General features: G+C 38.9%; 1 protein-coding gene across 3 annotated transcripts in view; it reads left to right on the top strand.

Moving 5' to 3' along the window:
- The first annotated feature begins 9,487 nt into the window (after positions 1-9,487).
- LOC100700915 (leucine-rich repeat-containing G-protein coupled receptor 5) overlaps positions 9,488-16,847 on the top strand; it is a 42,979-nt gene continuing 35,619 nt past the window's right edge. Inside the window, exons 1-3 of one of the 3 annotated variants that reach the window (XM_019347274.2) lie at positions 10,473-10,586; positions 10,704-10,836; positions 10,908-11,100. In XM_019347274.2, coding sequence (XP_019202819.1) covers positions 11,009-11,100 — 92 coding nt within the window. In that variant the 5' untranslated portion in view covers positions 10,473-10,586; positions 10,704-10,836; positions 10,908-11,008. Of the gene's footprint in view, positions 10,145-10,472; positions 10,587-10,703; positions 10,837-10,907; positions 11,101-16,847 lie in introns of those variants that run through there. The other 2 variants (XM_005475781.4, XM_003448138.5) reach the window with 2 other exon arrangements.

The following is a 16,847-nucleotide window of genomic DNA, read 5'->3' as shown; positions in this document are numbered from 1 at the left end:
GCTTTGATTCGAAAATTTTAAAATTACAAATAACGATAAATGGATAAAAATGTAAATAGAAAATTAAAAACAGTAGAATTAAAACTAAAGAGAATTTAATATGAGAGAAGCATGAAAGCATGAAAACTGATTTTAAAAGGTCGCAGCAAGCTGCTGCCCCTCCCTAAGCCTGGTTCTTCTGGAGGTTTCTTCCTGTTAAAAAGGAGTTTTTCTTTCCTGCTGTCGCCACTTCTCTGTGCTATTGTAGGCTCTTGATCTTATAGCATAACGCCCCTCAAGATGACTGTTGTGATGTGGCACTTTTTAAAACAACCTTATAGAAAGCCTAAATATCAGAGGAAAAATAAAAGTAAAATTGACGTGGACATGAAAACGTGAAATCTCATGACAGAAATAAAGTCGAACATGACTGTGTTGTGTCAAAATAACCACAGAAAGAAGTCAAAATATAAAAGCAAATGCTAGGGTGATATACAGGAAGATGATCCTAAAGGGAGCAGCTGAAAGAAGAAGAATCACCTTAAGGAGTCTAAACGGTCTGATAATCCTCAAACCTTTAGGAAAAAAAGAAATTAAAAACAAAAAATCAAAACTAATTAAAGAGGACACCAAAATAATTACATAAAATATCAAAGCAGTAAGAGTAATTTTGATATTTTATTCAATAGGTGTGTGTGTGTTTTGTGAAGGATGGTAAATGCTATCATTTTTCTGTAAAGCAAATTTACCTACGGTACAAATAAAGTAGCCTTGAACCTTAAACGTGAAAAAAGAAACAGAAAAGGAAGAAGATGATGTAAAAATTACATAAACTATACATTTTAGATTTGTGAATAATTTCAACATTTTACTTCTTTATTTCATATGTTTTATTTCTGAACCTTTCTTGCTGTATTTGTCTCTGGATTCGTGAACTTCCTTCTTTGCTGGTCGATCTGCACTGCCTGGGCCTCTGAAGCAGCAGCCGAGTGAGAGCTCCTCGCTGCAGAGTCACATGATGAACTCCGTCAGCGCTGTTGGCTCATCACAGACTGTAAAGCATATTTATGTTTAATATTTATATCCAGTCTGTGGTACAACAGTCAACTCCTGGGCTAAAAAAAAAAAGAAAAAAAAAGAAGAACTTTTTACATAACAAGTCAAAACTATGAGACAAAAACTAAAGAATTTTATTCAGTGTCTTAAAATTATGAGAATAAATTATAAAAAAAAAAAAAACAGGAAGTAAAGAGTCAATTTTCAGATTAACTTTTGTAATGTTTTGCTTTTTTAAATAAAAAATGAGATAAATTATTTTAAAAGTGATCATTTCACATAAAAAGCAATATAAGCTGAAATTTTTGCAAAGTAATTATCAGTTTCTACTGCTCCAATCAAAGCTATAAAATAGTCTTTAAATATAACATAAAAAACATTATTGTCGACTGGAAAATAAAAATGGTTAAAAAATATAAATTTTTTTGGTGATTTGGTTAGTAATGAACTCAAACTCATTTTTAGATGGAAAAAGTCAACGGTTGAACTTAGTACAAATTATGAGATAAAAATGAAAATGTTGACCTGCTAAGTCAAATTATAAGAAAAATATTAAGCATTATTATCTTGAAAGAACTCATGTTAAATTAAATCAAAGAACAGTTCAAAGATCAAAGACAGGTAATAAGGTTATATATGTATATATCTATATATGAAATTAAAAAAATCAAACATCTAATAACTCCAACATCCAGCATGCTTTGCGTCTTTTATTTTTCATATAAACCTCTGATGATGAAAAATAAAGAGCTGTCATGTGGAGTTTTACAGCCCTGACACGAGCCTGGTTTTCCTGTTGGACGCCTTCAAGGACGCATGGAAACTAAAAAAAAACAACAACTTGTTTTTCCGTCTCTGACTGCAGTGAAGCTGCTCAGCCACTAGAGGGCAGAGTATCATTGAAAACAGGAACAGATTCATGTTTAGGGTGGAAGAAAAGAACAAAAGATGCAAAACAACCTCAAGTACAAAGAAGCTTAAAAAGACCAGAGACAGGCCCAGAGTGACCACAGAGAGGACACAAAGCATCAAACACAGCAAACAAAAGAGGGATACATGCAAAATGACACAAAGCAAAAACCAAATGACCAAAAAAAGGTTTCAATAAAATATGGAAATAAACCAAAAAAAACCCCAAAAACTGAAACATCACACAAAGAGAACAGACAAGACAAAAATATCAACAAGAACCTGAAAAACAAACACAAAAGAAGCACAAATGACAAAAAAAGAGATGCAGAATGTTTGGAAATATACTGAAAATGACACCAAAGACACAAAATGATGCTAAAGAGAAACAAAAAGCTGTAAAAAAAAAATGCAATGCATTACAAAAAAAGAACTTGAAAGAAAAATAAATGCAGCCAAACCACAAGGAAACAGACAGAAAAGAGACACAACGTAGACACAAGGTGCGAAATTATCAAACATGTCATCACAGAAATAAAAAAAACAACATAGAAACTGAAAGATTAACATGAGTTTGTATATCAGGGAGTCTTTCGTTCAAACTAGGTGATTTATCACGGTGGTCCAGACAAAGTGAAGCAACCTGGTCACAAAATAAATAGTTTACTTCATAAATATTTCATTTTTTTCTTGTAAATTTACATTTATGAATGTTTCCCCTGAGTTCTGTTTTTTGTCCTTTAAATAATCAGAAAGACAGAAATATTTCCCGCTTTCACACAGGTTTCTTCATACTGTTGCATCACTGCTTTACTGCTCTGTGTGTGTGTGTGTGTGTGTGTGTGTGTGTGGTGACAACTATTATATGTCATCTTTACCTCACCACCACCCTTTTGTAAGACTTTGTGTCTTATTTCCTTGAAACTTGCAGCAGGATCTCAGAACTGCTAACCATTAACATCAAATTAGTGTACAGGTTTACCTGACTTTGTGAGGACTTAAGTTGTTTTCAGGCCTTGTGGGGACATGTGAGAGATCAGGCTTTTCTGATCTCAGGGTTCAAGGAAGGCTGAATTACCAGGAACCCCTGAAAGTCAGGCTAACATTACTCTGCCTGGATATACTGAACAAGTATAACATCAGATTACTGACCACTTTATTAGGTACATCTTTCTAGTACTGGATTTGATTGCTTTTTTGCCTTCAGAGCTGCTTTAATTCTTCATGTTGGAAACATTTCTCAGAGATTTTAGTTCTTGTTAATGTGACAGCATCACACAGTTGCTGCAGATTTGTCAGCTCCACATCCATGAGTGAATCTCCCGTTCCAACTCCAATCTCAAAAGGTGCTCTGTTGGACTGAGATCTGCTGACTGTGGAGGATATTAGAGTACAGTGAACTCACTGTTCAAGAAACCAGTTATAGATGATTTGAGCTTCGTGCTATGGTGCGTTATACTGCTAGAAGCAGCATCATTAGATGGTATGTTTTAGTCTTCAGGGGATGGAAACCAAAAGCAGCCTGACCTTTGACAGAAGGCAGGATGGAGTCATGCTTTCTTGTTTGCTCAAATTCTGATCCTACCACCTGAATGTCGCAGCAGAACTGGAGACTTACTAGACCAGACAACATTTTTCCATCTTCTAGTCTCCAGTTTTGGTGAGCCTGTGAAAACTGTAGTCTCAGTTTCAAGTTCTTAGCTGACAGAAGCACCACCTGGTTTGGTCTTCTGCTGCTGTATCCTGCTTCAGCGGGTCGTGTCAACCATGTCTTTATGCCTAAAAGCTTTGAGCTGCTGTGATGTGATGGTCAATTATATATTTCTGTTTACAAGCAGCTGAAAAGGTGTACCTAATAATGTAGATGGTTGAGTATATATGAGAGGAAAATAAACAATAAATACATAACAACATTCAGCCAATTTATTACATGTGAAATTTATGTTTTTACTCAAAAAGCTGGATTATTGATGCAAGCTGACAACAAAGAGACACAAATCAAAGCAAAAACCCTCAAATAAACAAGACCAAGAAGACAAAATATACAAATTAAACAAATGAAAAGAAAAACAACCTGAAAAGAATCTGACAACAAATCAGAAAGGAAATCAGTCTGTTATTGCTAAGTTTAACTACTTTAATTACAATGTTGTGACCTCACTGAGGCTCTCCATGCAAAAAAGAAAATCTGTTTCTATGAAGTTCTTTTGTTTCTGATAGGTACTAACCATGCAGAGCGAGATACCTTACAAGTGTTCTTGTAGAAATCAAGGTTTGATTTATTAAATTAAATTAAATGTGAACCCCCTGAAACATCTAAAAAAAAAAAAAGTGCCATAACGCAGTGAACGACACACCAAAGGGCAAACCAAGTTTTCAGTACAAAAGCACTCACCCATGATCACATTCTTCTGATTTGTGTCAGACAAAGTTGTTTGACAGCCAGTTTGTCACAAAACTGTGTCCACTCCACCAGGAGACCCCTCCATCTCATCCTCAGTCACTTTCACAGTCATGCAGCCTTTGGTCTTTATTTTGAAATGCTCTCTAGAAGCAGACCAAGAGTCTCTGGGAAGAGATGTTAACCCATGTTAGCATTAGCCGCTTCTCCCTGCAGATGGTGTCCTCTGAGGCTGATCCCAGTTTAAACATAAGACAGGTAAGTATTCATCTGCCGTGGTGGTTAGTTGAGTGCATACAGAGAACTAATATCCATCCGTCCGCCCGTCCATCAACCTGCTTTACTCCTCCTTCAGCATACGTTCAAGGGGGTACTGAAGCCTACCCCTGCTAACATAAGGTGAGAGGTGGAGTACACTGCACTCAGATCAGTCCATCACTGGACCAAAAGGCTAACAAAGTAAATTCATTCATTTATAATATAGTACTAACCTGCTGCACACCATCTGGGAAGCACTACATATGTGGCACACAATCACCAGTTATTTACATCCTGATTTAAACAGGGATGAGCTGATACATGGAGTGAGTAGGTTTCTGTTTTCAGGAGGGGCACAGTGCTGTGATCACAGGTTTTCAGCTCTTGTTTTATTGAGTTGTTTTTCTCTTTATCATATTATGACATTCCTTTTACTTTATTTATTAAAAAAATCTCCTGTCCTGACGTGGGATTCAATAATTCACCAATAGCTCCAAAACTACACTATTTTCCATCCTTTAAAAGTCAAAAATCTTATATTGTGTATATGAATCAGTTGACAATCAGTTGATGAAACTTGACCGTGGCTCTTCTTTATTATGAAGGGCTCAGAGATAATATATTCAAGTTTAAAGACCAACAGGTATGAAATCACTGGCTACAAGCTAATCGATACTCCAGAAAATAGTGTCACCATTCCCAGAAGATCCCTCAGACCTCTGTGCACAAATAGCAGGATGATATATATATTATTCAACGACTTAGTCTTTAAGGAAAATGAGCTCAGTATGAGGTGAATGCATAGTAATCATACTAAACATTCCATTAAATGTTTGCATTGTATTTATATAATGAAATTAAATGGAAACTTTTACATGTGATTGAATTAGTTAAAGTCAAGCCATTTTTTAATGTGAAGTCTCCGTCTTTCCCTGAGGAGCATCAGTAGGAAATACAGACTCTCGGATGTGACTTTATTCACTTTTTGTTTTTTTTGTTGACTGCAATTTCTTTTTTATAATAAAGTTATCTAAAATCTTTAATATGTGATTAATGTATAATCTTAAAACAGGACACGTCTTTATAGTTTATAGTTTATTCATTTATTTATATCAAATTTGCACTACGATTGAATTCAGTTTTCATGTTTAATCTATTTAATCTTTACCTCAGACCATTAAAAGTCACAGTTCAAAGAATACAAACTATCATTTGCACATCTAAATAATAATTTAATGAGGTAATAATTATAACATATCGTAATAACAGGGCTGCTACACTCTGTTACCATGTATGGTCAGCTTTCTTTAATGGCTCCAAATACTGATATTTTTGCAGTTGTAGTGCGCACATGTTCATACAGCATTTTTAATACTAAACTGCCATTTGGTGCTTTTCCTGTTACTAATACTCATACAGCTTATTTGCCAGCAGCTGTGTTACTTTCCATCTGTATTACGTTTTTAATTCAATTCAATTTCAATTCAATTTTATTTATATAGCACCAAATCACAACAAAAGTCGCCTCAAGGCGCTTTATATTGTACAGTAGATAGCACAATAATAAATACAGAGAAAAACCCAACAATCATATGACCCCCTATGAGCAAGCACTTTGGCGACAGTGGGAAGGAAAAACTCCCTTTTAACAGGAAGAAACCTCCGGCAGAACCAGGCTCAGGGAGGGGCGGCCATCTGCTGCGACCGGTTGGGGTGAAAGAAGGAAAACAGGATGAAAGACATGCTGTGGAAGAGAGACAGAGATTAATAACAGATATGATTCGATGCACAGAGGTCTATTAGCACATAGTGAGTGAGAAAGGTGACTGGAAGGGAAAAACTCAATGCATCATGGGAATCCCCGGCAGCCTACGTCTATTGCAGCATAACTAAGGGAGGATTCAGGGTCACCTGGTCCAGCCCTAACTATATGCTTTAGCAAAAAGGAAAGTTTTAAGCCTAATCTTGAAAGTAGAGATAGTGTCTGTCTCCCGAATCCAAACTGGAAGTTGGTTCCACAGAAGAGGGGCCTGAAAACTGAAGGCTCTGCCTCCCATTCTACTTTTAAATACTCTAGGAACAACAAGTAGGCCTGCAGTGCAAGAGCGAAGTGCTCTAATAGGGTGATATGGTACTACAAGGTCATTAAGATAAGATGGGGCCTGATTATTTAAGACCTTGTATGTGAGGAGCAGGATTTTGAATTCAATTCTGGATTTAACAGGAAGCCAATGAAGGGAAGCCAAAACAGGAGAAATATGCTCTCTCTTTCTAGTCCCTGTCAGTACTCTTGCTGCAGCATTTTGGATTAGCTGAAGGCTTCTCAGCGAGTTTTTAGGACTTCCTGATAATAGTGAATTACAGTAGTCCAGCCTGGAAGTAATAAATGCATGAACTAGTTTTTCAGCATCACTCTGAGACAGGATATTTCTAATTTTAGAGATGTTGCGCAAATGGAAGAAAGCAGTCTTACATATTTGTTTAATATGTGCATTGAAGGATATGTCCTGGTCAAAAATGACTCCAAGGTTTCTCACAGTGTTACTGGAGGCCAAGGTAATGCCATCCAGAGTAAGAATCTGCTTAGATACCATATTTCTAAGATTCTCAGGGCCGAGTACAATAACCTCAGTTTTATCTGAATTAAGAAGCAGAAAGTTAGCGGCCATCCAGGTCTTTATGTCTTTAAGACATTCCTGCAGTTTAACTAATTGGTGTGTGTTACCTGGCTTCATGGATAGATAGAGCTGCGTGTCATCTGCATAGCAGTGAAAATTTATGCTATGTCTTCTAATGATGCTGCCTAGGGGAAGCATGTATAATGTAAATAGAATTGGTCCTAGCACTGAACCCTGTGGAACACCATAATTGACCTTAGTGTCTGAAGAGGACTCTCCATTTACATGTACAAACTGGAGTCTATTAGATAGATATGATACAAACCACTGCAGTGCAGTACCTGTAATACCTACAGCATGTTCTAATCGCTCTAATAGGATATTATGGTCAACAGTATCGAACGCAGCACTGAGGTCTAGCAGGACAAGCACAGAGATGAGTCCACTGTCAGAGGCCATAAGAAGATCATTTGTAACCTTCACTAAAGCTGTTTCTGTGCTGTGATGAGCTCTGAAACCTGACTGAAACGCTTCAAATAAGCCATTCCTCTGCAGATGATCAGTTAACTGTTTGACAACTACTCTTTCAAGGATTTTTGATATGAAAGGAAGGTTGGAGATTGGCCTATAATTAGCTAAGACAGCTGGGTCTAGAGATGGCTTTTTAAGTAAAGGTTTAACTACAGCCACCTTGAAGGCCTGTGGTACATAGCCGATTATTAGAGATAGGTTGATCATAATTAAGATCGAAGAATTAATTAATGGCAGGACTTCTTTGAGCAGTTTTGTAGGAATGGGGTCTAAAAGACACGTTGATGGTTTGGAGGAATTAATTATTGAAGTTAACTCAGAAAGATCAATTGGAGAAAAAGAGTCTAACTTAACATTGATGGTACTAAGAGTAGCTGTAGATAATATTACATCTGTGGGATGTAATGTTTTTAATGGCTTCATATTTCTCTAATATTGTACTTTTCCCTTCCTTGCTCTGCTGCAAGCACATTTATCCCTCTTTGTGATTGGTCAGGTGCTGCCAGCACCACCCCTTTCTTGCAGCTAGACCATTGAAACCTGGGCTGAGTTGACATGTGACCTCTGAGCCTGATTGCTGATATCAGGTTAAGTGAAGATAATGAAAGCTATGCTGGCTATGATGAACTTGCTTTGTAGCACAGGGCCCTGGAATATGAATTAACAGATTACTTGCTGAGACTGTTTTGTGCACCCCTAATTTTTTGCAGACAGGTTAAAAAAATACTGTGATTAACAGCTGAAAAACATCAGCGCTGTTCAGTTATTTGTTATATATGTGTTTTGTTTCAATGGAATGTAAAAGAGAAAAAATAGCTACAATAAATAAGCATATCAACATCAGCTATGAGGCAAATAGCTGTTGGGGGGGGACGACTAAACAGGTCGCCACTCTGTTGCAGAGTGAACAAGCTAGGCTTACGAGTTAGAGTCCCACAATGATGTAGGTGGGACTCCAGTCCAAGAGCAAAGAGCTGGAGAAGATGGTTCAGCTCATTATCAACATCATTTAAAAAAAAAAAACCTGCAAGTCGATTTTATGCATAAAATGTATGAAATTCTTTAAATGTCTTTCATGTTTCCGCAGCTTATGAGAAGTGAGTTTCAAATGTGAGTGCAGGTTTCCTTTGAGCACTTGGGGAAGGATGCACTAATCAGATGGATTTTAGGGTCCTCTCTGAGGAAAATTTGAACTTCAGACTCTAATTTTTAACAGACTCGGCTTCATTAAACCATTTGAAAGGATTCAGTTTAATTCAATTTTATTTATATCGCACCAAATCACAACATCAGTTGCGTCAAGGTGCTTTATATTGTAAAGACCCTACAATAACAGAGAGAAATCCCCAACAATGAAATGAAGAGCCCGATGAGCAAGCACTTTGCTAACAGTGGGAAGGAAAAACTTACTTTTAACAGGAAGAAACCTCTGGCAGAGCCAGGCTCAGCGACTGATTGTGGGTGTGAGGAACAGTTTCATAGGTCTTTGTATAAGCAGCATGTTACTAAACAATAGTTAAAACAGTAGAAATAATAAGAATAAATACTAAAATAAATCAAAAGTAAATAATAAATGTCCTTAATGTATTTTAATTTTGTACCTTTTCTATATCAATTTGTGGTGGAAATTACTTTTTTATGTGAAGAAAATTGAAGTTAATTGTCTCCTGTACGTTTTTATTGGCATGCATGTGACATAAATAATGAGGGACATGCTCACCTGTGGATTTTAATATTTACTTGTTTTTTCACTGCTGCTATAAAATCACTGCACACGCAGAAGCAGAGACACACCGCCTATATAAAGTGAACCACTGTTTACACACTCCTGTAGAGTGAGTGGAGGGACACGCACACTCTGGCTGTGCAGCTCCACGCGTTCAGCCTGGAAAGCGACCAAACTTTAGACAACCTGCACTTTTATTCCACTCTTCAAATCCTCTTTGTGCTCCACTTTCCATCCGGATCAGTGGAAGTTAAAACTGAGCCGTTTCCAGTTTGCCTCTGGTGAGTAGGGACCAAAAACCACCACAACGTGATCCGGATCCCAGGCTGCAACTTTATATTTCCACATCACTTCTGACTGAACCCTGCGGGGACAGACCACGCAGGACATGCTAGGGTTTGTGCCTGTCCTGGCCGCCTTTGCGCTGCTCTCGGCGGGCTTCAGGAGTGCCGGGGCTGAGCTGGAGATGCGGAGCTCCGCCGTGCCCGCGGTGCAGAGAGCTGCAGCTGGGATGAACAGCTCCGGGGACGAGGTCGGGGGAGCGGGGCGGACCAGCTGCCCTGGCCGCTGCCGGTGTGAGGTGGACGGGCTTCTGCACTGGGTGGACTGTTCGGACCTGGGCCTCCGGGAGATACCGAGCAACCTGAGCGTCTTCACATCTTACCTGTAAGTCAGCAGCGAAGGTTTTCGTTTGTGCAGATTTTGGATCAACAGGTTACCTTAAAAACAAAGTAACTCAAGTGTTGTGTGTGTGAGCGTGCTTGCGCGCGCGCACGGGGGATGTTATGTAGTGGTGAGAAACAGAACACCTGTCCTCTGTGCCTGTTTTTCGGGTGCATGTCAGGTGCTCTGGTTCATGGTGTTTAAGGAAAAACATTTAATCTGCATGAAGCAGAGACCCAGAGTGCATCACTGAATTTACACCTGGAGACAAAAATTATTTCCCAAATTCAACCACAGCCCCAATGAAGCTGCAGTTCCCCGAATGTCCACTTGAGGCAGTCTCCAGCAGTGGATCAGTCCCATATGAAAATGTCCAACGTTACAGGAGAGAAAACACGTTCACAGCCTGATACAAAAACGCTCTCTTCACTAACTGCTGCAGCAGGTTTGTTTTTATATAACTCACAGAATTTAAATTTGAGTAAAAGCCATTACACACCGAGGACAAACAGGGACACGAAATTCAGAATTTTTCAGATCCAAACTTGTTGCATTTTTACAGAAAATTCACCCTCAAAAAACACACACTGTGAAAAAAAATGAAGTGGACGCTAAGCGATGAAGAGCTGGTCCTGTTTTTTCTAAACAAGAAAAGGAAGAAACTGAGATTCTGGGTTCATCAGGAGAAGGAAGAGGTAGGGTCAGTTTCATGGTTTGACCCAGGAGTTGAATCTGTGTCACGCAGCTGCTTTTATGCATATTTCAGGATGTCGGTGGGGCAGCATGAACTCTCGTTAGCAGGGTTGGGACCACATCAGAGGAGGCAGAGAAATCATTTCAGAGAGCCTACTGACCTGAGCAGTGTCTATGTGTATGTCTGAGGTTCAAAAAATAATAAATGCCCGAAAATTCGTCCATCAAAATTACAGGGGTATTGTGAACAGCTGCATTAGGAATAGGTGAGTCCAAAAACAATATTTCTTTCATTGAATATTACATGGATTTTATGAGTCTTAGCGGAATCTATAACCAGGTACGTTGTGGAGCCACATGTTGGACATACACGTAGTTGTTTTGTATTTTTTCCAACCTACACTCACTTTGTGTAAAACTTATGTGTAATATGAAGGTCACAAACCAAAGGCATCAGTCAAATAATGAAGTTGTTCTGTGAAACTTGGTGCTGTTCTCCATGCACCTTAGAAGAAGGTGAAGTTTTCCCAGAAAATAAGATCTGGCTTCTGCTTTTTAGTCTTCCCTTTCGCTACAAGTTTGTTATGTTTTATTCATATTCTAAAAATGGAAAGTATACAAATGAGACCGTGTAAACAAGCTCACCCTTTCTAGAAGGATCTATTTGAAGTTTATTGTAGACATTGCACAGACTGCAGGGTAAGAGTGTCAACATCAGGACAGGTGTTATTTTGGAATAACAGCCAAGACTCATTGAAGAAGCTCCTGGAGTTTTTCAAGTGATTCTATTCTTTCTACATTTAGACAAATTTGGAGAGGTTTCAGCAGTTTTACAGGAGCTCTGATATTTCAGGTTTCATTCTTTAAAGGCATTTAATAGATTTTTAATTGTTTCAGGAACCCGTTGAAGGAGTTCTTAAAGTTTTCTAAATGGTTGTGCTGACTGGATAAAATAATTGGAGGATCTGCAGATTATCAACTGTGAAGAGTATAAGAACAGTTTTAATAAGGTTTTTGGTGGTTTCTGGTCCAGCTGGTCTCAAGACCTCTGAAGAAAATTACCTCGTTTATCAGGAAGTTATCCCTTGGCAATACCTAGGAATGTATTGGAGTTTTTTCTTTGCTTCTGTGATCCTTAAAAGAGACTTCTCAAGTACGTCAGGGATATCAGGGAATACTTGCAGATGTTTTGATAGTTTCACTGAAGCTTTAGGATTGCAGAATTCTTACATAAATTTAGGGACATTGAAAATTCTTTAAAGGACTTTAATTTATTCCTCTACAACCAAACAGGAATGTGTGGACTGACAATGTTTCAAGGGTGTTTTTTCTGAAGAAAATTTGGTGTCTTCTGATAGAGGATTAACAGATCCTTGAGTTTAGCTCACAAATGTAGAGTTTCCTGGAGGTTTTGAGAAGGTTACAGGGATTTTTCAAGAGGTGCAACTGGTAAAACAGTTTTGCAGAAGCTCCAGGCGTTCTTCAGGAAGTTTTGGTTGCGGATCCTGGGGTGCACATGAAGGTAAATAAAGAGGTTTGATGTTTAAGGACGTCTCTTCAGATTCAGTAATCTCTAAAGAGGCTCCTGGAACACTTCAAGCTGTTTCATTGTTTTTGAGGAGGGAGTTTTCAGGTGTGCTTAGAGACATTTCATTTAGTTTTACAGAATTGCTAAACTTTCAGGAACACCTTAATGGGTCCTTAAAGATTAATGGAAGCTTGGGTGCTATGACAGCTTATTGGATCGCATCATAATAAAAGCTAAAAAGCCCGAAAAATGGACTCAATGGAATTTTAAATGTAGACGACTAGGAAAGTCTTTGAAGAATACACCCCAAAAGTGAACGTATACAAAGAGTTTGATGTTTGATGCCTGAGGACTTCTTTTCAGCTTCAGTGAGTCTTAGCAAGTTATTCTGGACTTTTGAAAGAGGTTCCACAGGTTTTTTGAGGCTTCTGGTATCCTCCGGGAAGACGTTTTACGGCTGCTTAAAGAAGTTCTACAGATTTCTGTGGCCATTTAACAACAGTATTTGTGAAGTTTTAGTGTTTCTACTTGAGTGTAAACTCCTGTTAAAGCAAGACACTTAAATGAATTCAAATCCATTTCACCTCACAGCAGGTCATCGGCCTCGATACAAGACTTGTTTCAGTTCCTGCAAAAGCATTACGTCATTGTACTTTGTGTGTGTGTGGAAGGAAAACCTGCTCGTCTTGGCTGTAGCTGCAAAGCAGCACAATGTCCAGGATTTAAATTTCACTCTCATTAAAGAAAACCTTCCCCTATTCAGAACAGCCGTGTGTGTGTGTGTGTGTGTGTGTGTGTGTGTGTGTGTGCGCGTGTGTGTGTGAGTGTGTGTGTGTGTGTGTGTGTGCGCTTCACAGTGAAAGCACTTTCCTTACAGTTCGTCCACGACAGGCAGATGGACACACACAAACACACACAGCGGCTGCCAATCAAAGGGTCTTTGTGTCTTTATTAAAGCTCCAATCAGGAATCGAATCCAACAAAACATCAAGGAGTTCCTGTGTGTCTTTCTTTATTTTGGAGACTAACCAGATAAATTTTTACATTTTTTGTTTCCTAAATGTAAATGCTGTACTGGAAATCAAAACTGCTTAATTGATGAAGAAATTACAAAGGAATAGTCCACACCTGTCCAAACAGCTTAAAGTCAACTGCTCACTTACTATGGTTCTTTGAAAAGAATATGCATTAAAGTAATATCTTCAAATGAAACCTTCAAATTATAATACATTTGTGATATAGTCCTTTTTTCTGGGGTTAAACAAAATGTGTCCATTTCTATTCTTTTTTTGATAATTGCAATTGAGAAAATTGGGGACATTAGCCCACTTTAAATTTTTTTCCACATATCAAACAAGGATCAACAGAAAATACCTTCTGTCTGAAAGTCAGACGTGGGGAGAGCAGCAGTGCGACCACATCAATGACATTGATTAATTCGGAACAGCATGAAAAGGAGGAGCCAGATGGAAGTGGTTTGCAAAGTGGCTTGCAGATGTGCCGCAACTGTAGGTGGTCCAAAGCAGCCTAAATATGCCCACGGTATAAGATTCACCGACTGTGAATATGTAAAAGGCTTAAGACTGATGGTGTTTGTGGCTTGACTTGACCTGAACTAACGCTACGCTCAGTTTATTAATAGTAACTGGTATGAAGAGAACATGCCCCAATTTAAATACTTGGCCAATTCAATGGCCAGTTAGCATATGTCAGCAGAATGTTAGCAATATTGGGACAAAATCAGCTTCACTTTAAGACAAATTAAAGAATAATAGGTTGACCAATTGCATTTATTTACGAAAAAGGTTTTAAAAATTCATTTTTATTTACAAAAACCTTTTTTGAGAAGCTGCTCTCTCATAAGTGTCCTCTAGGTGAATTGAAGCACTTAGACATGAATAGCCTCTCATAAGTTGGGTTTGTCTTAAATTCAGTCCTCCTGAGCACGTGCTTATACTATACAAGAAGCTGTAGAGCACCATCAAACAGAAACAACTACACTCAGCTTTCTGCTATCAATATCATGCAACAAATCTTGAAAGCAAAAGCTTTGATTCCAACCAGAAGACAAACAGTTGATGAGTTTGTTGTTGTCAATTAAAATAAGCCCTCCCATCAGCTCGAATGTCCTGTTGTGATTTTGTGCCTCCTGATTTGTTGTGAGAACTTTAAGGGACCTTCTGAGGAAAGCAACTGATCTCAGAGTCGCTTTACAATCTCCTTCAGTCTGTCTGTCTGTTTGACCGCCGTCAGTCTGAATACTGCCATCTGTCAATGCCTTTGTGTGTGTGTGTGTGTATGTGTGTGTATGTGTGTGTATGTGTGTGCATACACTTGCTGCATGCCTAAGCAGAGCTGCCTGAAGTCTGAATGGGCCTGGAAGTCTCTATTCTACGTGTGACTGACAGCAGCAGCACAGGAATGCATTTAGCCTCAATGTGATGAATGGACTGATGTACATATGAAGGATTCTGTAGCCACGCCCCTTCTGGCAGCCATATTGGACATCCTGAGCCCTGAGCATATAAATCATGTCTGCACTTTCCTACACTAACAGCTCTAAAATTAAATGAATTTCCAGGTAATGCAGAGGTTTAGCAAGAGTGAACTTCCTGACCTTTCACGTGACCTCACAGGAAGGTAGGTAGTCCGTTTACAGTCCTGAGTGTTTGCACGTCTGCACTAGTGGAGTCTTAGTGTGAGGGAGCTCCATTGGTTTGAGATCAGCTGTCATCGGATGGTGCTTGTGGACGCCACGGTCCACTGCACACTCACACAGGTAGTTAAAAGAGGACGTGACAGACAGGTAAATGGACTGCCTGTCTTCCTGTGGGGGTATGGGAGAGGTCAGGCAGACAATAGAAAGTGATACTGAAATAGCCTTAAGCTATCAGAGATAATTGATTTAAACTCCACAACTGTGAGGCCACAATAAAAATGTTGGGCTCCATCAGCGCTTGGACATTTCTACTCCTAGATCTTAAAATGAGGTCAAAACATCCCAGCAAGTAAGCTACACTGATATTACTGAAGCTGTTTTAAAAGGCTGCGTTAAACTGCTAAATGTAGGCACAATGAATGGGGTCCCTTTATCTTGCTTTTAGAAAAACTTCGGACACTAAAAAAATGGTAATGAAAGGGTGAAATTACACTGTATGTTGAAAATATGAGCTCATTTTGATTCCTGTAGTTCTGAAAACTTAGTGTTGACCAGCTCAACAGCCCAGGACCCGTTGGTCACGTTTTTCAGTTCTTTAATCCTCTAAATGTTTTCAGTGGGTGACATGTCTGGACTGCAGGCAGCTGGGTTCTTTACCAGTTGTCTAAAACAAGGAGATAATATTTTTACAGTCTTGCTTTTCGGAAAAGACAAAGGTTTATTTAACGGTTTATGTTCCACCAAACTTTGCACATCTTTCAGCATTAATGGTGCCTTCACAGACTGAGCATCCCACCTGGACGAAATGCTTCCCTGTGGCTAGTTTTGAACTGTCTGCTGGGATTATGTTGCTGAAATAATAATAAAGATAAATAAATAAAATGGATGGCAGCATATGTTGGTCCAAGAAACTGTAGATCATTCAGCATTGATGGTATTACCAACATGAATGCTGGATTTGAACTGTGGTGTGATGGTTGCACGTTTCTTAGTTGTCCTAAAAGAACCTCTGGTCTTTTGGCCAGATTACAGGATGGTTTTCCACTTTGCCATCTTAAATCAGTTTTTGCCCAGGAAAGGCGGCTGGTGACATTTCTGTATCCTATTTTAAACTTGTAGGAGGCTGTGGCTCAGGAGGTAAAGTGGATTATGTCGTAACTGGAAGGTTGGTTGCTTGATATTTGGCACATTCAGTCCACATGTTGAATTGTCCTTAAGCAACTGCTTCTGATGTATGAATCTGAGTGTTACTGTGTGCATGATAGGAAAAGCTTGAGGGATGGAGTGAAGTGTTGGACGAATGAGGCTTGTAGTACCATCTCCTTTTCATGTTTAGTTTGGGATGCAGAGATGAACTGTGTTCGATGATGATGATGGTTTTCAGAAGTGTTCCTGAGCCCTTGCAGGAGTTCCCACCACAGAATCAGGTCTGTTTTTAATGCAGCGCTGCCTGAGGACCCAAGGACCACCAGCATTTAACTTGCAGCTTTGTCTCTTTGCACAGAAACTTGTCTGAATCTTTGTTATTACAAACATTTACTATCTTTAAATGCTTATAGCTTCAAATGATTTGGGAAACATCCTGTTTTTATCCTGTGGTGACAGATTTGATTACAGGTACAGCCTGGTCCTGACTGATGTTTGCATCTTTGGTAAGAAGAAGCAAACACATTCTTGAAGCTGTGATTGCAGCTTTCCTCATTGCTGCAGCTTCACATTGTTACTCTCTCTTATCTCTGCTACTAAGTTAAAAACACGGATCGTCATACCTTCAGACTTTTGTGCTGTTTCTAAAGCTCTCAGCATTTTTGCTACACAGTGGACCA

This window comes from Oreochromis niloticus, linkage group LG17 (genome assembly GCF_001858045.2).
Source record: "Oreochromis niloticus isolate F11D_XX linkage group LG17, O_niloticus_UMD_NMBU, whole genome shotgun sequence".
Lineage (NCBI taxonomy): Eukaryota > Metazoa > Chordata > Actinopteri > Cichliformes > Cichlidae > Oreochromis > Oreochromis niloticus.
Note: the sequence above shows the minus strand (reverse complement) of the source record. Positions and strands in the feature narration are given on the sequence as shown.